The 23,558-nt window shown below is 38.8% G+C and overlaps 3 protein-coding genes and 3 long non-coding RNA genes across 26 annotated transcripts in view; 4 read left to right on the top strand and 2 right to left on the bottom strand.

The window, feature by feature from the left end:
* Window positions 1–145: 145 nt before the first annotated feature.
* Window positions 146–4,926, bottom strand: LOC104813278. 13 transcript variants are annotated; one of them, XR_771728.2, is made up of 10 exons: window positions 4,110–4,926; window positions 3,705–3,923; window positions 3,516–3,552; window positions 3,334–3,414; window positions 3,022–3,217; window positions 2,786–2,909; window positions 2,270–2,557; window positions 1,556–2,177; window positions 789–1,378; window positions 146–687 (listed from the first exon to the last, which is right to left on the bottom strand). It is a non-coding gene; the product is annotated as an uncharacterized LOC104813278 (long non-coding RNA). The 13 variants fall into 13 exon arrangements; XR_002023962.1 differs by lacking the exon at window positions 146–687 and having other exon boundaries at window positions 1,153–1,378; window positions 1,556–1,622; window positions 1,715–2,177; window positions 4,110–4,925; XR_002023963.1 differs by lacking the exon at window positions 146–687 and having other exon boundaries at window positions 1,153–1,381; window positions 1,556–1,622; window positions 1,715–2,177; window positions 4,110–4,925.
* Window positions 4,927–6,019: 1,093 nt separating this feature from the next.
* On the top strand, window positions 6,020–8,264 carry LOC104813316 (heat shock 70 kDa protein 9, mitochondrial-like). Of its 2 annotated transcripts, none has more exons than XM_010540885.1 (5): window positions 6,020–6,379; window positions 6,658–6,713; window positions 6,783–6,840; window positions 6,935–7,603; window positions 7,703–8,264. In XM_010540885.1, the coding sequence occupies exons 1-5, from the start codon at window positions 6,233–6,235 to the stop codon at window positions 8,126–8,128; spliced, it is 1,356 nt and encodes a 451-aa protein (XP_010539187.1). In that variant the 5' UTR covers window positions 6,020–6,232; the 3' UTR covers window positions 8,129–8,264. The 2 variants fall into 2 exon arrangements, with proteins under 2 accessions (XP_010539187.1, XP_010539192.1); XM_010540890.1 differs by having other exon boundaries at window positions 6,664–6,713.
* A 1,205-nt stretch (window positions 8,265–9,469) lies between these two features.
* LOC104813332 lies at window positions 9,470–10,864 on the top strand. The gene is made up of 3 exons (XR_771739.2): window positions 9,470–10,125; window positions 10,693–10,748; window positions 10,818–10,864. It is a non-coding gene; the product is annotated as an uncharacterized LOC104813332 (long non-coding RNA).
* A 2,369-nt stretch (window positions 10,865–13,233) lies between these two features.
* LOC109116439 lies at window positions 13,234–18,602 on the top strand. Of its 3 annotated transcripts, XR_002023961.1 has the most exons (6): window positions 13,234–13,751; window positions 14,133–14,967; window positions 15,085–15,394; window positions 15,481–15,551; window positions 18,190–18,282; window positions 18,451–18,602. It is a non-coding gene; the product is annotated as an uncharacterized LOC109116439 (long non-coding RNA). The 3 variants fall into 3 exon arrangements; XR_002023960.1 differs by lacking the exons at window positions 18,190–18,282; window positions 18,451–18,602 and having other exon boundaries at window positions 14,133–14,319; window positions 14,790–14,967; window positions 15,481–15,950; XR_002023959.1 differs by lacking the exons at window positions 18,190–18,282; window positions 18,451–18,602 and having other exon boundaries at window positions 15,481–15,950.
* Window positions 18,603–20,594: 1,992 nt separating this feature from the next.
* On the top strand, window positions 20,595–22,739 carry LOC104813372 (peroxisomal membrane protein PMP22). The gene is made up of 7 exons (XM_010540934.2): window positions 20,595–20,708; window positions 21,088–21,186; window positions 21,636–21,737; window positions 21,835–21,910; window positions 22,100–22,170; window positions 22,345–22,430; window positions 22,516–22,739. Exons 1-7 carry the CDS (start codon window positions 20,637–20,639, stop codon window positions 22,577–22,579), a joined length of 570 nt encoding a protein of 189 aa, XP_010539236.1. The 5' UTR covers window positions 20,595–20,636; the 3' UTR covers window positions 22,580–22,739.
* Window positions 22,682–23,558, bottom strand: part of LOC104813344 (aspartic proteinase A3-like) — a 4,195-nt gene continuing 3,318 nt past the window's right edge. For 5 of the 6 annotated variants that reach the window (XM_010540911.1, XM_010540924.2, XM_010540916.2 and 2 more), the window contains 4 exons: window positions 23,486–23,509; window positions 23,188–23,307; window positions 22,997–23,085; window positions 22,682–22,912 (listed from right to left, as the gene is read on the bottom strand). In XM_010540911.1, coding sequence (XP_010539213.1) covers window positions 22,828–22,912; window positions 22,997–23,085; window positions 23,188–23,307; window positions 23,486–23,509 — 318 coding nt within the window. In that variant the 3' untranslated portion in view covers window positions 22,682–22,827. Of the gene's footprint in view, window positions 22,913–22,996; window positions 23,086–23,187; window positions 23,308–23,485; window positions 23,522–23,558 lie in introns of all 6 variants that reach the window. The other variant, XM_019201849.1, reaches the window with a different exon arrangement.

The following is a 23,558-nucleotide window of genomic DNA, read 5'->3' on the forward strand; positions in this document are numbered from 1 at the left end:
TCGCTCTATCGTCAAATCTGAGCAATTTTGTCCGAGACCCCGATCGACTTATGGTCTCAGACGGTAGAGCGATTGTTAAACACACGATCGCGCGATCGAACGTACATATTTTGTTTTCTCGTTCTAAACTGAACGTTCTGCTTTCCACAAGTTTCACATCGCACTGTTTTTGAATCCGTAATTACAAAAATACCCTTTTCGGAAACCGACCCAATACAGCACATCCAGGAAAAAAGGAGGAAAATTTCTGAAATATTACAAAAGCAGTGAAAGGAGACTCACGAATTCCATGGTACGACAGTCCCCCTTCCACAACCAAGTTAGTCATGCAACCTATAAGGTAAGCAGTGAGGCCGAGATTGAAGAGCATGTAGAATATGATGAATATCATCATCTCCATGGTGTTGACTGCATGCAGATCTCCATAGCCCACAGTGGTCATTGTGGTGATAGACCAGTAAATGGCTGAGATGTATCTTACCGAAAGACTCGTTCCATGTATTAAGAGTTTCAATTCGTATCTATACTGCGGTATTTAAGACGTTTTTTTTTATATAATGCGGCAGTATTTAAGATGTTATGTTTATTTATATGGCAATTCTGAGTAAGAAGCATCTCTTGCCACTCACGGATAGAAGACGGAGGCAACGGACCCAGAGGTAGCTGAACCTTATGTCCTTCGCGAGCCTGAAAAGACAGGAAGACAGAGGCCATCCGATGCTCTTTCACTAACTTGAACAGGTTTGGTCGGTAAGCGATAAGATAATGGTTCGAACCGAGAAACTTACCTTGTGAAGAGATGCTTGACACGTCGGATTCGCCAAAATCTGAGCAATCCAAGGAGCGAGCAAGAGATGCTCAGATTCGGTTTGCCAGTGACCAAGTATCCAATTGCTTCACAAGGTAGAGTTGATGCCACATCCATCAAGAACCTTGTTGAGAGGTACCTTTTCATGAAAATTAAAATACAGTTTCAATTACTTTCAGCTAATATTAAATTCAGAATCTTTTCTTTGTTGTTTCCAGAAATGGTAATAGATAATGTGAAGAGAAGAGAAAAAAAAAACTCAAACACTTCTTTTTATTTCTTTTCTTGTGTTTTTGTTATTATTACAAACTTCAAATGACACATATATATATACTAGCCTTAGGAAGATTCTACCAACTCTTCATAATCATACAATATTAATTTAGTCTAAGTTGTAGAATTCTAGGAACACAAGACTCTAGATGAACACAAACTTCTAGGACACCAAAACAAGTTTATACTCCAACATTATCCCCCTTAAACTTGTTCCTCCTCGAACTTGGACTCCGAGCTTCTTCCGAAAAGATTGAAATGTATCTTTGGTCTTTATCCGCCTCTTCTTCCTGGTAACTTCTTCAAATCCAATAGATAGACAAAAATTAGTAAACTCATCATCAAACATAGATTCTATCGGTTAAGTTGTATCACAAATCTCCTGAATACTCTTCATCTTTTTCATGGGTGAGCTACTAGAATCGCCGCTATCAAAACGGTTCTGGATAACTCGGAATGGTAAATTTTCCTCACCTTCGTCAAGAATGATCCTCTGCGATTGATTGCTACCATTCCAATCCCAACTCTTCTCCTCATCAAACTCAACATCTCAAGACATTATGATTTTGCGAGTGTCGAGATTATACAATCCCCTGCAATTTTCACCATAACCCAAAAATATGCATTTCTAACCTTGATCCTCAAGCTTTGTTCGCCTTTTTCCTTCCTGCACTTTTGCATATGCCACACACCCGAAGATTCTGAGATGATCAACCTTCGGCTTTCGTAAGCTCCAAGCTTCCTCTGGTATCATGTCTTTGATTTTCACCGGTTGTGATAACATCAACACTTCTTCTGTATCACCGTCTTCTTTGTTGACTATATTGACTTTCTCTCCCCGATCATTATCGGGATTATGCTAACATTCATAGAAATAATGACCAAATTTCTTGCAAATATGACATTGAATCCAAGATTTATCGTACCTTCCTCCAAAGTTTCTTCCAAAACCACGACCACGACCACGGTTCCAACTTCGACCTCGACCACTTCTTCCGCCATGATCATCTCTGCCATGGGTGGTGAAAGCTTGGCTGCAAAGCCAGAAAAGCCATTGCTGTAACTATAGATCAGTGCCTTTTTGGCTTCTTCTTCACTGTAACACGAAATTCGCCGAACAAATCTTTGAAATCCAATCATTTTCTATGTTAACGTATATAGAAACCTTCGGAAAACAACGCTATATACCTTCCAAGAACAGAGGTGAGCATCTGAAGATGTGATTGTCTTGCTGAAGACTTGCAACAGCTGCGGTGGCAAAAACGCTCATTTGCCGCAGCTGTCGCAACGCAAATGCCATAGAATCTCCTCCGTTTTCCGAGTTGCGTTTGGATGCATGAGAAATTGATTGTTGCATCAGCGTCATCGTCGTCAAACCGCAAACGTAATATTTCACGTTTCGAAAGAGTTTAAATGTATATGTAAAGAGGGGGCTGGCAATTTTGTATGTTGCGCCTCCTCCCTGTCTTGTCCACTCTGTCAAAGAAAGAACCAAGGAAGATGAGACAGAGCAAGTGTTTTTGAGCAAAAAAGGATGAACAAAAGAAACAATATTGTATCTAATGCGCAATTTAAATAAGTCTCTGGAAAATGTCGGGAAATTTTCGGTTTCTTGATGTGGATCTTGAGCATACTTTATGTGTAATAGAATCTTGGACTTACAGAGATTACAACATTGGTTCTGATGTTTTGTCAGGATCATACCTGGTCATAGGGTTTTCTCCATGCTGCAATCAAGCATGACTCTGGCTTTATTGATTTCAACCTGATCTTTGATGTTCGTTTGTTCCTGCATTGTTTAGAAATGATGCGAAAACAACCCATGAACCTGCAGATGAAGATCCATATGTCATCACTTTGAGTGCCATACAATTTTGATTACTCAGCAATGATCAAAGTCACTATACTCAACAGTATAGAACTACAGTAACCGATCTTACCTTCGGGGAGAGACACCGTCTTATGAGAAGATGGGAGAAGGAAGAAGCCTTGACTAGACATCGCAATATGGAGACCGGATCCTTCTCGAAATCATCACCAAAAAACTGATTTCAATGATCCATCATCAGATTGACAACACCACCTCCTTTATGAGAAGTGAGAACAGGTTTAGGTCCTAATCAGACGTCACTTGTCCTGAGAACACAATGCAATCAGTTAAAATATATTTTCCAATCCAGGTTTTACTCATTAAGAAACGAAGCTAAAGAACAGAAACAAAATCTTCTCATATCAAGAAAGAAGAAACTAACCACATCGATTCAGCAGAGTACTGCACCCTTAGAAGAGAATCAATGGAGTACAATATGAGAATGCGGCATCTGAAGAGATTCCTGTAACTTAAGCATAAATTCTTCACACAGCAAATGGAAGATATAGAACAATAAATTGCACAAAAGATCAAACTAATGTAGTCAAGTCATATGGAGCATACCTTTAGTGATTCAGAGTTCAAACAGTCCTGGACTCTCCTGACAACAAGCATAAATCTTCACATGTTAATTAAAAATGCCTAATCAGATTTCAAATAACTTTCAAATAATCATGCCCAGCAATGACAGTAGTAAAAGAACCCTACAGCTTTTATACCATAAAAATAAAAGGCACTCGCATCAATCTTTACCTGTTTGCAACCACGAATGTCCAAGGATCTTTTTTGCTACATTCTGTGGTGGTGAAATTTAGCTATCGGGACAGGAGAGATGATGGGCAGACACTCTCAACGTCTGTGGGTGCATTGGAAGGTAAGGGCTGTGGAATATAGCCTTCTCTCTCTTCAACTCCTCGAGAAGCAACTTCAGCAAGGAGTAGACCTGCCCAGACTGTGGGTGACTTCCTTCAGCTGCAACAACTGCATGAGTTGTTTTGTTGACTTCAATCCAACTCCAACCGGGTATTTTTCGTACTCCTCTCTCTTTCATCAAGTTTCTTACACTAAGCACGTTTTCCCAGTGCCCAGCATTGGCATGAGTATTTGAGAGCAAAACATAGTAACTCGAATTCTGGTGATCCAAATCCAATAGATTACCCGAAGCAACTTTGGCAAGCTCGATATTTCTGTGAACTCTGCAAGCTCCAAGCAGTGTCCCCAAACTCCTGCATCTGCCGGAAATGGCATGCTTTTTATGGTCTCAAAGACTTCATTCAAACGACCAGCTCGTCCAAACAAGTCCACCATACATGCATAATGCTCCATCTGAGCAGGCATTCCATAACCCTCCGTCATAGATTCGAAGTAATGAACTCCTTCATCAACAGCTCCGACATGACCACATGCAGATATTATTGCCAGAAAAGTGTTTTGATCAGGCTGAATTCCATTCTCAACCATTTTATGGAATAGAAAGAGGGCATCTTTTAGCAATGATGCTATTCCACGAAACTTCATTCTTTTCTCTCATCATCTCAAACATGTGTCTAGCAGAATCAAGGTTTCCACACTTAGCATACATGTCTATCAAGTATCAAGGCACTCTCGGCATGAACATCAGCAATTTGATGTTTCGTAATGAAACCATGAATCTCTTTTCCATGATGTTGTGCAGGCAAATTAGCACAAGCAGAGAGAGCGGCTGAAATACTAACATAGTCATCTGGAGGCATTTCGTCACAAGCGAGCCATCAATGAGCATAATCTGTTCGAAAACGATGAGATATTCGAAGAATTGGAGTTCTCGTTGCCCGGACTGCGCGAATTTTCACTCTATTTCCTGAATATCAAAACATTGATCGCCGGAGACGGCGAACTTCGCCGGCGACGGACGGCGAAACGGTGGTAGATTATTAGGGCAGAAGATTGCCCGGCTGGAGACGACGAAGCTCGGTGAAGTATGAGCCCATAGGTGAATGGAAAACTGGAACATGGGCCGTGCAGTCAAAGCCCACTCAATTCAAAGAGTCTATATAGAATAATAATATTGTTCATAAAACCAAATCACATAAAAACACATACTACTCTATAACTATGATATTTATTGAGAGATCGGTACTTTTACAAATTATAACTCGTCATCTATTTTTTTTCATTTTTTTTTGTAAATTTTGAAGGATACATGGAACACTAGTTTGAAAAATTGATAGAGAGAAACATAGGATTTAGGTTTTTTTTTTTTTACTTTCTGAAATGACGTTCAAGAGATGAAAAAGTAAAAAATAGAAAAAAAAGTAACATTATTTTAATAAAAATAAATTATTCAACCGGTCTGGTTCGATTAAACCGATCCAAAATTAACTAATTTTGGTGAGATTGCATATCATTATGATGTCTCGTCATATCAGCAATGTTTAACGTTGTTTGTTATCAACGTTGGTCAACACTTTTAGTTACAGTATTTTTATCAAGTTTGGGTATTTTAATGTCTAATTTTTCAAATTCAATAATTATTATGGAAGACTACAAGTACATGAATTAGTTTTCTAGCTTTTGACAAATTGAGGATTATTTTTGGAAGTAACCCTATAAAGATTTGACAGAGAAAATCAATTGTTAGAGAAAATAGGGGAATGCTTGTGGTTATCTTTTGAAAAATTTATATATATAGAAATTTAATTTAGGTACATACAAAGAATCATAAAATCACATAAAATACATTAATTAACAAAATTCCATAAATGATAAGAGAACCATAACAAATATTTATCAACATTTAAAGAGCATTTTCACCGAACCAATACAATAAATGATTGAAGACATGTATCTTTATTTTTAATTTAAAAAACTCTCTTCCATTCTCTCTCTCTCAACATGCATCTTTATTAATTTGACTAGTAATGTCAATGTTAACCGAATCTTTTTAGCTAATTTTAATTGATTGCATCATTTTCTCCAAAATATTTATATCATTAATTGGTAGGATATTCTCCCTTTATTTGTCGATTACATGCTGATTGGGAAGCTTCCAACTCAACCCAAGGGCCTTGTTTGGTGGCGTGTTCGATGTTTGGGGATCCTCCATTTCCTTTCAAGACTTTCCCGACGCCTTGTTGCCCAAGTTTACGTCTTCATCTTGCTCCGTTACTATATATATTCCAACCAACAGTTCCCTCCCACCCTCCATAAACCCTAATCCCCCTTTTTTTTTTTGGTAACTAACCCTAATCCCCCTTTCCCTCGGCTCCGGAAGCAAAACGGTCTCCTCTCTTTTCGTCGTGATGGTGAGTTCTGTTTGCGAGAGATTGCTGAGCAATGTCTCACTGTCGCCTCTCAGATCCGCTGTCAGATGTTCAGGCCGAGCCAGCAATCCATCTATGACAATTGTCGCCTCTCGCCGACGGGAGCTCTACTCCGCTTATAAATCCGTACGATTCGTGTTCATTTTCTTGTATGTTTATGTATCTTTTTTGGTTGATAGATTACGTTTCGTTTTCATTGGAATCTAGCGGATGTTTGGATTCCCAGATCCAATTGGGCTTAGAATGATCGAGGATGAATATGTGTGTTTTGGTGGTCATGGATCTACGTTGTTATGTTTGTTGTTTTATGCGGAGTAATCTCCTAGTCCTTCATTGAACTCAGTCTTTAACTTATTTTTAGGGATTCCCAAATCAAAAATGACTTATCAATGAAGCTTTCGCAGTTGCAGCTTTCCGTGAATGGGAAGACGTCTTTGGATTTCTCAGCGAGGGCTTTCAGGTACTTCAATCTCCCGCTTGTGTTGCTGTTAAATTGTCGTCTTAGCCTTACAGTGTGTTGTTCATCCAGCTCCTGGAAGGATGATCTTGATATTGACTTGGATACCACCATCTATGTGGAAGAAAAGGTAAACAAAAAAAAAAGCTTTTTCTATCACCCTCATCTTTTGCAAATGAGTTTACTTGCTCAAGTATTTTGGATCCCATCTTGTGTTACTATAGATTGGGAATGCCCAAGGAACTCTTTCAGTGGTTGCTATTAACCACGAGGGTGAACTCCTTGTGGGAACCTCAACCAAACAATTTGAAGGCTCTCAGATACAGACGGAAATGGAAATAGTACCGTGCAAGATTGTTAAAGCTCCAAATGGCGATGCTTGGGTCGAAGCAAACGGGCAAAAATACTCTCCTTTCCAGATTGGAGCTTTTTTGCTCGCGCAAATGGATGAATATGCCCAAGAATACTGTAAAAGAACTATCTGGAATTTTACTGTTATGGTTCCAGCTTGTTTCAGGGATGCACAAGTCGAAGTAACCTTCGACTATGATTACCATAACGGAGATATTATCTTGGCCAAAGACGAAGCCAGCGAGAAAGAAATGGAGTTGGGCTTTCTGATTGACAATAGATCTCACTTTAGTGTCGACAATTTTGAGAAGTGGTTGAACAAGTACAGAGAGAAGATCCCTGCCGAGATTGCGAAAGAGATTGAAAAAGCTATGGCTCTATACAGGAGATCCCAGCGAGAATATTGCGAACATAGTCTCTTCAAGTGCTGGGATAAGTTAGAAGGTGCAAGGGACGCTCTTTCGAAAATAGGTCAACACATGCCTAAAGGATCTTCCTCCGGAGAGAGTGACTTGGATACCACCAATTCCATGGAAGGAAAGGTAAAAAAAAAAAAAAAAGAAACTTTCTTTGCCGCCCCCATCTTTTGGAAATGAGTTTACTTGTTGCTCAAGTTTATTGGATCTCATCTTGTGTTACAGATTGAGAATGCCCAAGAAACTCTTTCAATGGTTGGCATTAACCACAAGGGTGAACTCCTTGTGGGAACCTCAACGAAACGGTTTGAAGGCTCTCAGACACAGATGGAAGTGGCACCGTGCAAGATTGTTGAAGCTCCAAATGACGATGCTTGGGTCGAAGCAAACGGGCAAAAGTACTCTCGTGGCCAGATTGGGGCATTTGTTGTCTCGAAATTGAAGGAATTTGCCGAAGCACACCTTGGAATAACTGTCACCAAAGCTTTCTTCAGCATTCGTGGTTGTTTAAGTGATGGACCAGTCAAAGTATCCTTCTCCATTTCACCCGATGATGGCATAGGCGGGGGCTTTGGAGTGGGAAAGAACGCAGTCGAGATCGCCGCGGCAGAGTGTAAAATATATAAGAAAAAAAAAAGGACGCTGCTCTAGAGGCTAAGAATAGACTTTACTTCTGTTCCTCTCTTCTCTTAGCTTTGTATGGTTTTAATAGAGATCGTTTGACTTTGAGCATCAGGAAAGAGGAGGAAAGACTTCAGCTCTGAAATATAAATTCGATTTTATTCAGTTATAATATAATGAATGAACCAAATTTTGAGATATTAATAGAAAAAAAATGTTACAAGTCTCATTTGATTATATATCATAGTCATGGAACTATATAGACAATCTAATTATACTAGTTTCTTTACTTATACATAAAAGTATTAATGGATAGTATATAAATTAGTTCGGTTTGGTTTTGTTTTTAAATAACCGAAACACTTCTACTATTTACATGCTCATTTGTCTGTAAATGAACGAACAAAAAGAAAGATTGTTAAGCGGTCTACAGGTTTCAATTCAAGAACGAGACCGAGTTACTAATGTTTTACCAACGAAATGAGCAGAGAGAGACAGCGACAGACTTTTCCATTTTCTTTGAAACGTAGTCGTTAAAATCAAAACGGCAACCGTCATCGCCGTTTCGTCCGTCGTCTTCATCCAAGGTAAAGGGTTTATCAGTTTTTGGTTACCATGCCGTTGTTGCAGGGTTTCTCCAACAGAGAGGGAGAGATGGAGCTCGGGAAGAGGAAGGCGGCAACTTTAGCGATATTGGGCTCTTCGGCGACGGATAAATCACCGAAAGGAAGTCCCGAAGAACCCATCATCCCTCTCCTCGACACCATCAACCATCACCCTTCGTACTTCGCCACCAGCTCCTGCTCCGGCCGAATCTCCAGCCTTTCTCAGCCCAAATCTCCATTGAATTCATCGACCAAGAAGAAAGCCGCCGGAAGCTCGTGTGTCTTCATCACCCACGACTCGGCCGATCCCGACTCGGTGATTCCCCTCCTTTTTTGTTATTTAATTATTTATTGATTATATTTAACGACGGAGTAGCCACATTATTAATCAGTCTGCGACCCATGGGCCCAATATGAAAATAGTGGGCCCATTTGTTTAAATCGATGTAGAAATGCTATTAGGTCTATTTCATTTTCATGATGGCACGTCACGTGGGGTCCCCTCGAGATGGATGAGACGAGAGCGGAGCGTCCGTAGACGCGTATGAATTAATTAACTGGCGATGGATTTATCTCTTTTTACATGGCTACTGAATGAGTGTGGGGATACATGTCTTACAGCGAAGGAAGAACCCTCTCCTTTCATCATCTCCCCCATCCATACGGCGCTTTCCGTTTTCTGTCGACCAGATCCTGATGACCTGGCCGTCCACGGGCGCTCGAGTCGGCACGACATGTCTGTAAGGTGAATTCATGTCTATTATTGCATATCTCGTCTTAGACTGAATAAAAAACCTCTCCCATCTCTTTCTTCATCCTTATGGCACTGTGATGGGTATCTTCCGTTTTCTGTCGACCAGATTCAGAACACAGATAAAAATAACACATCCAGGGTTGTTTGGTTCTAATGGGGCAATGCCCCTTGCTCGATTTATGTTTGCGCATGACAATATTCAAAATACAGTCATAAAACAGGATTTTGTTGGTATTAATAAAGTAAATGTTCAGATTTTACTTTAGTAACCCATAGTTTCAAAATTTACTCGAAAAGCCCAATGGTTAGAAAGCGACCCAAAAGGAAAAGCAAGGCGATTGCGTTTAATAGGTTTTTTTTTCTTTCTTTCGTTTCCTTCGTCCCACACTCCATAAACCCTAATTGTTGTTATCCCACTTTCCCTCCACTCGAAAAGCAAAACAATCTCCACTCTTTTCGTTTTGGTGGATTTCGACCATCCTTTCATGATGAGTTCTGCTTGCAAGAGGTTGCTGAGCAAGGCCTCGATGTCGTCTCTCAGATTCGCTATCAGATCTTTGGGCCCGAACTCGTCCTCTCTCGGAACCAGCCATCGATCTATGGCCACTATCGCCTTTCCTCTCCTCCGCCACGAGCTCCACTCCGCCTCTTTCTCCCCTTACAAATCCGTACGATTTGTCTTCCTTTAGCTATCTTTTTTGGTTGAGAGAATGCGTTTCGTTTTCATTGGAATTTAGAATCTATAGCCTTATGCTAATTCCAAACACGGCGTCTGTCACGGTGTCCGATGTTGTGTATTATTATTATTATTATTATTATTATTATTATTTCTATTTCTACCACGTTTTAGCCGAGGAAAAGGGTATTGTATCTCACGTGGTACCTAGATGTTACTTTCAGCATTGATAATGTATCTGCTCATTTGGTCAGCATGTCTTGTAGAATCATACAGAATTGCATGTAAACTGGTTCAAGTTCTAATAAAACAGACAGATCTTTTCATTGGAATTTAGAGGATGTTTGGATTCCAATCGAACAGGATTTAGAATGATTGAGCATGAACATGCATGATTTGGTGGTCATAGGCGTGGGATCTACATTTAGAAATTGTTATGTTTGGTGTCTTACGTGGCGTAATCTCCTAGTGCTTCATTGAATTGCGTGTGACTGTGGTTCTTTAACTTATTTTTGGGGATTCCCAAATCAAAAATGACTTATCAATGAAGTTCTCGCAGTTGCAGCTATCAGCGAATGGGAAGACGTCTTTGGGTTTCTCAGCGAGGGCTTTCAGGTACTTCAATCTCCCGTTTGTGTTGCTGTTAAATTATCGTCTTAGCCTTACAGTGTGTTGTTCATCCAGCGTCCGTTGTGATGTTACTGAGACCACCATCTCTATGGAAGAAAGGGTAAAAAAATCTTTCTCTATCCTATAAACTCTGTTTCCATGGTTGAAGCTGCCATTAGTGTTTGTTTAACACTTTTCCATGACACAACTCTACCGACTAACAGAAAAACATAGCCTGAAGTGGATCGACGACTGTCTTGGTATCCAGCAAAATCAGAATCAGTATATCCTTTGATCTCCAAATGATCTGATTTTCTATAAGTCAATATGAGATGTTTGGCTTTCTATAAATACCTTAAAACCCTTTTGGTTGCTTTCCAATAATCTACACCAGAATTACTTAGATATCTTCCTAACATCCCAACTGCGTACGTTAAATTTGGACGCGTACACATTGAGCGTACATTAAGCTTCCAAATACTGAAGCATAAGGAATGCCTTCCATCTGTTTTTGCTCAATGTCATTCTTCGGACATTGTGCAAAACTAAACTTGTCATCTTTAGCAATAGGGGTGTTTTCCATCTTGCAGTCTTTCATATCGAACCTCGCAAATACCTTTTCGATATAGTGCCTTTGTGATAATCCGAGAATACCTCAAGTACGTTCTCGATGTATCTGGATTCCTAATACAAAGATTGTATTGCCAAGATATTTCATCTCAAATTTCTTTGATAAAAAAGTCTTAGTTTCATGCATCAAACCTATATCGTTTGAGGTTAACAGTACGTCATCACCATACAAAATTAGGAAAATATATTTACTCCCACTGAACCTATGATATACGCATTCCTCAACAGCGTTTGACTCAAACCGAATGAGCAAACTACTTGTCAGAATTTGTGATACCATTGACGGGATTCCTGTTTTAGCATGTAGATGGATTTCTTTAATTTGCAAACAATTGTCTTTGCATCTCCAATTACAAAGTTTTCTGGTTGTTGCATATAGATCGTCTCATCAATGTCTCCATTGAGAAATGTCGTCTTTACATCCATCTGATGTAACTCTAAGTCATAATAAGTTATTAATGCCATTATGGTTCTAAAACAATCTTACGATGAAACTGGAGAGAAAATATCTTTGTACTAAATGCATTCTTTCTGAGTAAATCTTTTAGCTACAAGACGAGCTTTATACTTATCCACATTACCCTTAGAATCTCTTTTTGTTTTAAATATTCATTTACAACCAATAGGTTTCGTGCCATCAGGTAATGGAATAATTTCCCAGGCATTGTTGTTTTACATGGACTTGTACTCATCATTCATGGCATCTATCAACTTTTGAGAATCCGAGCTTTGCAAGACTTGCCTGAAGTTGATTGGATCATCATCAATCAAATCTAAGCATTCTTGATTCTCTTGAAGAAACACGATATAATTGCCCGGTATCGCACTTCTTCTTTCTCTAATGGATCTCCTTAATAGTATTTCTTCTTAAGTTTGTTGAGGTTGAATTTCTAAATCAACTTCTTGAGGTTGTTGAGGAAGTTGAATGTTGTCTTGTTGATCTTGATGTGTTACATCAAAGTCAACTATAGTCGAAAGAGCAACGAATTCGTCTTCAATGACAACTTCTCATACTTTATCTCTCTCTCAAGCTCAACATCCTCAAAGAAATGTGTTATTCCTGTTTTGAACATAGTTCGGTTCTTGGGATTGTAAAACTTGTACAACCTTGATTTCTCAATATATACAACAAAATAACAGCTAATTGATCGAGGATCTAATTTATCCTCATGTGGGATATAATATTTAGTCTCTGTTGGATAACCCCAAACTCTTAAATACTTTAAGACTAGTTTCTTCCATGTCCAAAACTCGTAAGGAGTTTGCTTCGCTACTTTTGTTGGTACTCTATTGTCTTTAATGTTTATCTCCAGAGAGATTCCGGTAATATAGTATGACTTAACAAACTTCTTACGATATCTTTGAGTGTTTTGTTTCGTCGTTCAGAAACACCATTCATGCTAGGAGTTTCCGGCATAGTGTACTGAGGAACAATATCACACTTCTCTAGGTATTTAGCAAAAGGTCCTTGATGTTGTTCACCGGAATCATCATATCGACCATAGTATTCTCCACCACGGTCAGATCTGATAGCTATAATCCTTTTGCTTAGTTGATTTTCTAACTTCTACTTTAAAGGATTTGAACACATCTAGTGCTTGTGATTTCTCATGAATTAGATACATATAACCATATCTGGAATAATCGTCTATGAATGATATAAAATATCGTTGATCATTCCAAGATGTCGTAGGAAAAGGTCCACATATATCCGTGTGTATCAATTCTAAGATATCCGTAGTTCTAGATGCATCTAACCGTCTTTGTTTTGTCTGCTTACCCTTGATACATTCAACACAAATTTTAAGTTGTGTTAAATTCAGAATATCAAGGATATCGTCTAACACGAGTCTTTCACGTGTATCTTCATCACCCACGACTCGGCCGATCCCGACTCGGTGATTCCCCTCCTTTCCCCCGCTCAGTCAACTCGGGTCGACCGACTTCACCAGACCAGCGAGTTAGTCTTCCGGTTCGAGCCGTTGATCATTGCCCTGGGATGCAAAGACTTGTGTTCGGCTCAGTTTCTTGTGTCGGCGGCTATAGCCGCCGGGTTCAGGGAGTCAGGGATCACCTCTTGCGGCGATGGCAAAAGGGTAATTATTGCTATACGATGCTCGATAAGAATGGAGGTTCCTCTGGGAGATACTCACAAGCTTATGGTCTCGCCTGAGTATGTGAGGTTCCTTGTTCACATTGTCATTGTCAATGAGAAAATGGAAGCCAATAGGAAACGAACTGATGGGTTTCTTCTATCCTTCCGAAGTAATGGTTTCACGGATCTTTTTGGCTTGTGCTGATCACATTATATGTCCGTTTGGAGTCTGATGTAATTTCCTCTGCCCATAAGATGGTTTCACTTCCTGACAAACATCACATGTATGTTCTGAATTCAGTTGCTTCAATTTTCACAATCTTTGTCTGTGCGTTACTTGTTTGACCACGAATTTACTGTTTCTTTTTGCCATCATAAAATCAGAATTTACTTGACTGAAGCATCCAACAGAAGAATCATGGCATATGCTAACAAATAACAACAGAAGCTTGTCATTCTTAAACAAGAACACCATTACAGCAACCGGGTTTTGTCCTTGAGATTGATGAATGTACAGAAAAAAAAATGTTTGCTAACTGAATAAAAATATCATTCTGAATTTCTGCATGTGGTTGGTGGTTAAATTGGTTCTTGAACTCGGTATTAGGGGAAAACAGGACCCGGTTAATGTGATAACCGATCGTTTTTTTCCGGTTATTGGGCAGGTCGTCGCTGGAAAGTAAGAGTGGAGATCGAGAAGGTGAAGTGGTACGCTCCTCGTATTCGCCGTCTTGTTGCGACGTGAAGCAGGGACTGCCCTTATATCATAATGTCTCGAACTGGAAAACCGGAGCGATAAACCGGTTTCTGCAACATGAACTAACCGCTAAACCAGCGGTTCCGTACGGATCGGTATCTCTCGCGTATATCTTTTTATATTTGTGTTTCACATTTCGTCCTGCACATTAATGGCGTTGGACGACTGACGACGAAGTTATAACCATGTTTTGGTTATTTAATTATTTAGTGATTATATTTAACGACGGAGTAGGCCCCACTATTAATCAGTCTGCGGCCCATGGGCTCAATATGAAAGCAGTGGGCCTATTTGTTTAAATCGATGTAGAAATGTTGTTAGTTCTATTTCGTTTTCATGATGGCACGTCACGTGGAGTCTTTCGAGATGGATGACAGCGGAGCGTCCGTATATACCCTTTGAATTAATTAACTGGCGATGGATTTATCTCTGTATTTTTTAATATTTTTACATTGCTAAGGAATGAATGTGGGGATACATGTCAGATGAGCGTTGAATCGAGGAAGTGAAAATTAAATTCCAAAAATACCCTTTGATTTGAACATATCTACCTATCTATCTGCAGCTGGCAATCTCCTCTCCTCACCATCTCTCCGCGGCAGAGCCCTTCTGGTTCTGACCGAAGAAAGAACCCTCTCCTCTCATCAGCTCCCCATCCATACGGCGCTTTTCGTTTTCTGTCGACCAGATCCTGATGACCTGGCCATCCACCGGCGCTCGAGTCGGCACGACATGTCTGTAAGGTGAATTCATGTCTGTTATTGCAGATCTTGGTTCTTAGACTGCATAAAACACCTCTCCCTTATCCCTTTCTTCATCCTTACGGCGCTCTGATGGATCTTCCGTTCTCTGTCGACCAGATCTGGATAACCTGGCCACCGGTGCTCGAGTCTAAGACTGAATAAAAAGTCTCTCCCTTATCCCTTTCTTCCTTGCGCTCGGAGGCTCTGCTGGGATCTTCCGTTTTCTGTCGACCAGATCCGGATAACCTGGCCACAGGTGCTCGAGTCTAAGGTAAAATCGTATCTGTTATTGCAAATCTTGATCCTTAGACTGAATAAAAAACCTCTCCCTTATCCCTTTCTTCCTTGCGCTCGGAGAGATCGGTGGGATCTTCCGTTTTCTGTCGACCAGATCCGGATAACCTGGCCACAGGTGCTCGAGTCTAAGGTAAAATCGTATCTGTTATTGCAAATCTTGATCCTTAGACTGAATAAAAAACCTCTCCCTTATCCCTTTCTTCCTTGCTCTGGGAGGCTCTGCTGGGGATCTTCCGTTTTCTGTCGACCAGATCCGGATAACCTGGCCACCAGTGCTCGAGTCTAAGGTAATTCCGTATCTGTTATTGCAAAGCTTGACCCTGAGCCTGAATAAAAAACCTCTCCCTTATCCCTTTCTTCCTTGCTCTCGGAGGCTCTTCTGGGATCTTCCGTTTTCTGTCGACCAGATCCGGATAATCTTGATCCTGATGCTCTGAGTCTAATGTAATTTCGTATCTGTTATTGCTAATCTTGATACTGAGCCTAGAGAAAAACCATTCTTCATATCCCCTCGCTCATAGGGCTTCCCGTATTGTTTTTTGAGAATAAGTCTCGCTAGACCGGAATGATTATCTCTACCCGATGTCGATGTCGCTGGGCGTCACGTTATCTCTAGTTGCAAAATAGCAAATCCTATTGTATTTCATTATGAAAAAAGAAATACAAGTTTGATAAAATTGATTATAGAGATTAGAGAGGCTCCTCTGACTTTCCCATAATTTTTAGATAATTTTCCGGATTCCCCACCCAAAAATAAACACGCATATATACTACTTAATAACAAACCTATTATTAATAGGTTATAATATAACCTACTTGTATCTACACAAACACAACATTGAACATAATAACATAGAAAATAATTGTTATACCTTTTTCCTAACTTCTTTTCTATGCCTCATTTTTGCTCTACACTTCATAACATCTTTCATCTCTAGCGAGTGGTTTTCACTTCATAACATCTCTCATCTCTAGCCAGTGGGTTTCTCTTCTTCTGTGGTTTTCTCCTCTTCTCTTTCGAACATTTCATAGAAACCCAAATCCAAAATGGTGTATGTAAACTGAGAATCTAAAGAAATACATCAACGATATTTATATGATTCCTATTTGTTATCAATCTTACTTTGCTGCATGCTCCATTTCCAAAGCCACTATGCCTCGGGATATGGACGGGATATGGAGAAGCCAACATATCGACACCTTTTTTACTCGCTTCCTCTTGTCGTTGTTTTAAATTAAAAACACGGTTTAATTTTATAAATTTCAATAGTCAAACAAATTGACTCGTCAATCTATACCCTTTAACAATATTGTCTTCCTATGGTCGTTATAGTCATAAAACCATTTTTTATTATTTTATTATTTATTGATTACATTTAACGACGGAGTAGGCCACATTATAAATCAATCTGCTGGGGTCCCCTCGAGATGGATGACAACAGAGCGTCCATAAGACGCGCATGCATTAATTAACCGACAATGGATTTATCTGTAATTTTTTTTAATATTTTTACATGGCTAATGAATGAATGTGGGGATACATGTTAGATGAGCATTGAACCATTGAACCGAGGAAGTGAAACTTAAATTCCAAAAATACCCTTTGATTTGAACATACCCTACCTATCTATCGTCAACTGGCTACCAAATACCAATCCAAAAACAAGTAAACACGCATGCATATATACTACTTAATAACAAACCTATGATAAACATAACTAAACTGTACCTGTACACATACACAAACAAAAGATTAAATATAGAAATTAATTATCTTTTCCCCAACTTCCTGTCTGTACCTCATTTTTGCTCTATCCCTCTTCCATGACATATGCTCTCATCTTCTACTGAATGGTTTTCTCCTCTTCTTCATCCATTCTTTCTGTGTGTATCACCAAAACAACCGTAAATCGCGAATCTAAAGAAGTATCAACGATATTTACATGATTTTAATCTGTTACTAACCTTATTTCGCCTCATGTATCGTATCTTCCGCCATTTCCAATGCCACGGTTTCTCGGTTTCTTTTTTAGAATCCCACAATCCGATTTTTTTTTTCGCGTTTCATTTTCCCACTGTTTTTTACATTAAAAACACGTTCTAATGTTATAAATCTCAATGGTCAAACAAATTGACACGATAATCTGTAACTTTTCCAACGTGTCTTTTCTCTTGTCGTAATAGTCATAATACCATGCATATCCGTTTTCCAGCATGATTTTCTACATTATCAAACAATTAAAATTTATTATAAGATAGAAATAATTATAGTTAGTATGTAATAATAGTACATATATGTTCAAAATTCCTATCGACATGAGGTCTAACTGATGTATATGTCGATAGGAATTTTGGATAGGTATGTATTATTATTACATACTAACTATAATTATTTCTGTCTTAATTTTGATTGTTTGATGATGTAGAAAATAATGCTGGAAATCATGTTGGAAAACAGATATGCATGGTCTTATGATTATTACGACAAGAGAAAACACACGTAGAGAAAGTTACAGATTATCGTGTCAATTTGTGTGACCATTGAGATTTATAACATTAGAACATGTTTTTAATGTAAAAAACAGTGGAAAAATGGAAGCGAGAAAAAAGATCGGATTGTGGGATTCTAAAAAAGAATCCGAGAAGCCGTGACATTGGAAATCGCGCAAGATATGATGCATATGACGAAATGAAGTTAGTAACAGATTGAAATCATGTAAATATCGTTGTTATACTTATTTAGATTCACGGTTTACGGGTTGTTTTGGTGATACGTAAGGAGGGAGCGAAGAAGAAGAGAAAACCATTCGGTTGAAGATGAAAACATATGTCATGGAGGAGGGATAGAGTAAAAATGAGGTATAGACAGGAAGATGGGGAAAAGATAGTTAATTTCTATGTTTAATCTTTTGTGTCTGTGTGCAGGTACAATTTAGTTATGTTAACTCCGCCTGGACATAAGTTCTCCCGTGTCTTGCCGGTCCCAAGCCCGGATAAAGGAGGAGGGTTTTGCAATAGGTGGTAACAAGCACACTCAAATTTCTCCCGTGTATGACATCTAAGGATTTTAACCGAAAAAAATGAGAAAAAATAATTTCTTAAAAAAAAAGGTCTAGGTGAATTGAATATTTATTTAAATTAATCTAAGTACCTTATTTAACATTTAACGGGTTTTGATTCTTTCAGGATGTGTCTAATAATGGCGGTTATATCCATATCCGGAGATACAAAGTTATATTACAATAAGTGTTTTTGTCTCGTTTTATTTATGAAACCAATTGTTTGTCCCAAAATACAAATTTAATATGCATATGGAGAAAGAAGTAGATGTTTCAGAGCACGATGTCATTCGATAAAGGATTCGAATCGGTGATGGAAAAAAATTAAGGGTTTTAGTCAATGGATTAGATTGGTTTAAAAAACTCTTAGCAGGTGTGTATACCGATGGAAATTTTGTGCATGTATCTACAATTACTATACATTAATTATAATTATTTTCTCTAATAATAAATTTGATTGTTTAATAATATATAGCAAATAATGATTAATGAAGGATTCATATATTATTACGAAATTTACGACAATAAGATGAATACATTTGAAAAGATATTGAAAGTCGTATCAATTTGGAAAGGTACAGAGAATAATGTTTTGCATTTACTCTATTTTTTTCTTGTTTTTATGATAATTACGTGATATGTTTTCATATTTCAGTGGTTTTCTTTATATATAAAAGAATATCCAAAACCGTAAAATAACAATCAAAGATTTATTTGTTACAAACCTTGCAAATGGGAAGGCAGACTTTGGTTATCTTAGCGAGGCTTTCAGATACAAAAACGGAGATGGAAATAGCATCCGTGTACGATTGTTAAAGCTCCAACTCGCAACGCTTGGGTCGAAGCAAACGGTCAAAAGTACTCTCCGGGCTAGGTCGGAGCTTTATTGCTCGCGCAAATGGACAAGTACTTTGAAACACTTTTCCGGATTGTTAATGTTAATGTTTCAGGAATGCACAAATGGCAGTAACCTTCTACATCTCGGGCAATTTTTATGTCTTGGCCATAGACGAAGCCACCTGAAAGACAGTTGGACTTTCTGATAATTTAATAGACGCGCCTTTCAAAAACGACACTAAACTCTTTTCTTTCTTCTTTTGTTTTTTCTCATCATTAAATTTTTTTTTTCTTATTTGTTAATTGCAAGCACGACCTCTGTCACGGTGTCCGATGTTGTCTTTGAAGATTTCTTTGGTATTTGGGATGTTTTGAATGTGAGAGATAAAGTAGAACTTTGACAACAAGAACATAGTAGGACCGGAAATACTTAAGTTAAAGAGACGAGAAAGAGATGGTGAAAGGGCACAATGGCTCTTGTATTCCACTTGATCAATTCTGTATAAAAGCAAGAACATATACACAAACTGAGGAAGAAGACTAACGACATCATGGAAGTTAAAAATACTGAATAAAACATAAAAGGAAAGGTGCTCGATATTGCCTTATTCTCCTTTCCCAAGTATTCTGGAATATCTTCTTGTCTTGGCAGCTTGGATCACACGAAATTAGGGTTGTAGATTGTCCATTAAATGCTGTTTAAGGCAAGTAATCTTGTTGGCTCATTACTTGGCAGATTTATGACATTTGTTTCCATATTCATTCCAACGCATGTCTTCTCCAAAGCCTCCTTTTGAGTCCAAGTCTTTGTTGTTCATGTCTTCAACAGTCTTCGGATTCTAAAAATATTGATCGTTACCGAGTAAAAAAAATACACTCCAAATATTTTTTTTGAAAAATTATTATATAAAAATACCACATTTTGTCAAAATGTACTCTACATAGATACTCAGATTTCTATACGTGAAATAAATATCTTAATTTAGTCAATTTTTACCAAAAAGATATCTGTTATATTTGATGCCAGTTGATCAGATTGTTGTATTTATTTACCAATTTTGGAAATTGAAATATCTATGCCGTATATTTAGACATTGTTGTATTTTTCTATAATTTTTTCTATTTTATTAAGAATTTCAACAAATTTACTTAATTAAACTATGCTGATGTATTTTGAACATAAATGATCATTGTGATTGAATGTAAACCGTTTTAAATTATTAAAAAAAATAGACATCTCTTCTTCAATAGGCAATATCAATTTTCCTTAACCAAGCCGGTTTAGTGAGGGTTTTCCCCGACTCGGTTTGGTTTTTGTCCGAGAAATGTGGCACGAAATCGATCAGAAGACAGAAAGATCTGTCGTTTTTTTTTTTTTTGGCTTCAGAGAACAAAAACCAGAGTCTGTTTACACATTTCATCAATATTAAAAAAAAAAACGGAGCCCCTGTTTCAGAGATCAAGAGAACCTGTGAAATGGGATCATTACCGAAGAAGACTCTGCAGCAATACCTGTCGCAGCTTCAGCGATACCCCCTAAGGACAAAGGTTCCCCCCTCGAAATTAGGCTTCTTTTCATAGGTTGAGAGAGATTTGCCCACGAGAATGTTGATTTTCGATAGAATGATGTATTTGAACCGAACCCAGTTTGATAATTTGAATCATCTCAGAATCCATCATGAATCGATAGAACCCAGCTTGATTTTCTCCGACCCATCATGAATCGATGAGAAAGGTCCAGTATTTTTCTGGAAGATTGGAAAGAGAAGAGCTTGAATTTCATACGAGGATAAATTTCCCTCTTTCGTAAAGGGAACCCCACCCCTATTGTGGTTTATCTCCGATATTTGAAGACAAATTTCCCTCTTTGGTGATGGATCGATGTGCCTGATGAATCTTGCGTCTGTATTGTTTTCTGTATTTACAGGCAATTACTGCGGGAGTTTTGTCAGGTGTTAGTGATGTGGTTTCGCAGAAACTCTCAGGCATACAAAAGATTCAGCTGAGAAGGCTTCTTCTCAAAGTGGTGAGTTTGGATTTTGATCCGACCAGAGTCCAGGACAGTTCTTGGCCAAACTCGTTACAGAACCAAACATGTCTCCTGTGTTTTTTCACTCGTTTAGTTGCTGGTTCGGATAAAGCTTTGTGCTTGAGAAAAGCTTCTTATTCCCAGTTGAAATGCCTGAGCTTGACCCGGGCCAGAGCTTGCGTACAAGATTCTGACCAAACTTGTTACTGTCTCATATATGCTTGTCAAAGCCTTTGTCTTTCGGAAACCCCTCGATCTCGATGGAGTGTGGATCGTTTGTAAGGTCTACAAAACTCGGGAACTTATTGTGTTCCTGTCCATGGAATGTTTTTAATGAAGTGATAATATTTGAACTCTGCTTCATCAGATCCCCCTCGTTTCAATGAGTTTCTATAATTTTAGGTTCTCGGTCATTGTCCCATTTATCCTAACGCTCTCTATTACAGCTGTTTGGCACTGGCTTTCTCGGACCGTTTGGGCATTTCTATCATATACTTCTAGACAAGATATTTAAAGGGAAGAAAGACACCAAGACCATTGCAAAGAAGGTACTATTATCCATGAGAGAGGTGATGCCTTACAGTTACAGTTTCTTCTCGGGAAAAACTAAATATAGATTTTGAGTTCGGTGGTAATATTATGCAGGTGGTCGTTGAACAACTGACATCGTCCCCGTTGAACCACTTGCTTTTTATGATATATTACGGAGTCGTCATTGAAGGTGAGTTCCTTTCCTTTCATTGTCTTTTCAGCAAAAACATTATCCAATATTGCTGAGAAATGTTCTATCAACCACCCTATGAATTCATTGATGATACATATAGGACCGATTTATGATGTTTTACTCTGTATAATATTTCGATGTTTAAGCTTGAAGTGCTGATTAGTTGTGCGGTGCGAGTGAAAACAGGAAGGCCTTGGGTTCATGTAAGAGACAATATCAAGAAGAACTACCCTTCGGTCCAGCTCACGGCTTGGACGGGAAATACTTTGTTTTTTTCCGGCTACAAATTATGCAAATTTGTTACTTTTTACACTCTTTCTATGATAAAGGTTTGGTTCCATGATTCAAAAGCTTAAAATTTGATCGGTGTATCGCTTTTCTGGTTTACTGAAATCCCCAAACTTTGGACTGTTAATGAACGAAAATCGCAGTTCTTCCCAGTCGTGGGATGGATAAACCACCAGTACGTGCCGCTGCATTTCCGCGTCATCTTCCACAGCCTCGTTGCCTTCTTTTGGTACGACATTTTTACTTCCCTTTCACAGTTTATTCACAGCGCCCAAAAATCGAAAAGCTGAAACTAGTCGCTTTCTATGTTTCAGGGGAATTTTCCTGAACCTCCGGGCAAGATCAATGACACTGGCATTGGCTGCAAAGGCAAAATGAAACAGCGAAATCGTTCACGAAAAACTTGGTATTCAGAATAATGGCTTCTTGATATCCACCTTTATTCAAGATTGGAGAAACATGTTCCGTATTGAATCTGTGTAAAGAAATTTGAAGGAGAGAGCATTTCATTTCTTTCAAATTATTATTACAGCGATTACCACATAGTATCCACAGATGATGAAACAAAGACAGATATAGAGAAGACAGATTGTGTTGGTGTTGGTAGATGTCGGGTTTCCAGGTTCTTAAGCCGCTTTGGCAAACCCGACTCGGACTTTCCCGTAATCGAACACAGTATGATAAGATCCCATGAAGATATCTCCCAAGATCCTGCAATGGAATATGTCAGATAGAACTAAATCTCTGGTAATGGTCACTGTATAGGTTGAGGGACTGAACATCGGTTTTTTCTACCAGAGAGGTCCACGAGGTGGAGGGACATCCATGGCGGTGAAACCACTGGTGCACTGAGCTTCAATTCCTTCCCCTACCTTGAATATGTACTGATCCGACGGGAAAAAGGAAAAAAAGCCCGAACGGAAGTTTTGAGTCCTCGGTAGGTGAAAAGGGGATCGGCTCGAGAAAAGATCGATAAGAGGGCTTACATCTTGAGGGGAGAGGTCGAAAGCTTTTCCGCCGATCGTGAACGAGACGGTTGGCATAGTCGGAATGTTATTGCAGTCCACTGTTGATGGTAAACCTGCAGCTGGAATCTGGCTGCAAAGCTATATACCAAACATATCGAAATTGAAAATTATGAAGAGTTCTTTGAAGTCTAGGATATGACCCAATATCTGCGGATTCATGGGTACCCGTCTCACGGGTATCCAGAATGTAAGTGCTCGAAAGTAAACGAAGCTGAGCATGGGTTTGACAAGGCCGGATAACAAAAAACTCGGGTACCCGATCTGCGTAGTTGAGAATACGCTCTTCCGTCTGGTTCCGTTTCAGCTCGTGCCGCATCCAGCCAACCACC

The sequence above is a fragment of the Tarenaya hassleriana genome, unplaced genomic scaffold (assembly GCF_000463585.1).
Source record: "Tarenaya hassleriana unplaced genomic scaffold, ASM46358v1 Cleome1, whole genome shotgun sequence".
In the NCBI taxonomy this organism is placed as follows: domain Eukaryota; kingdom Viridiplantae; phylum Streptophyta; class Magnoliopsida; order Brassicales; family Cleomaceae; genus Tarenaya; species Tarenaya hassleriana.

Excerpts from the sequence above, each read along its gene's own strand:
- LOC104813316 (XM_010540885.1), top strand. The coding sequence starts at position 6,233 with ATGGTGAGTTCTGTTTGCGAGAGATTGCTGAGCAATGTCTCACTGTCG. Across the intron at positions 6,714-6,782 it reads TTCTCAGCGAGGGCTTTCAG|CTCCTGGAAGGATGATCTTG; the intron begins GTACTTCAATCT and ends TTGTTCATCCAG. Across the intron at positions 7,604-7,702 it reads CCAATTCCATGGAAGGAAAG|ATTGAGAATGCCCAAGAAAC; the intron begins GTAAAAAAAAAA and ends CTTGTGTTACAG.
- LOC104813372 (XM_010540934.2), top strand. The coding sequence starts at position 20,637 with ATGGGATCATTACCGAAGAAGACTCTGCAGCAATACCTGTCGCAGCTT. Across the intron at positions 21,187-21,635 it reads GAAGGCTTCTTCTCAAAGTG|CTGTTTGGCACTGGCTTTCT; the intron begins GTGAGTTTGGAT and ends TCTCTATTACAG. Across the intron at positions 21,911-22,099 it reads TTACGGAGTCGTCATTGAAG|GAAGGCCTTGGGTTCATGTA; the intron begins GTGAGTTCCTTT and ends GAGTGAAAACAG.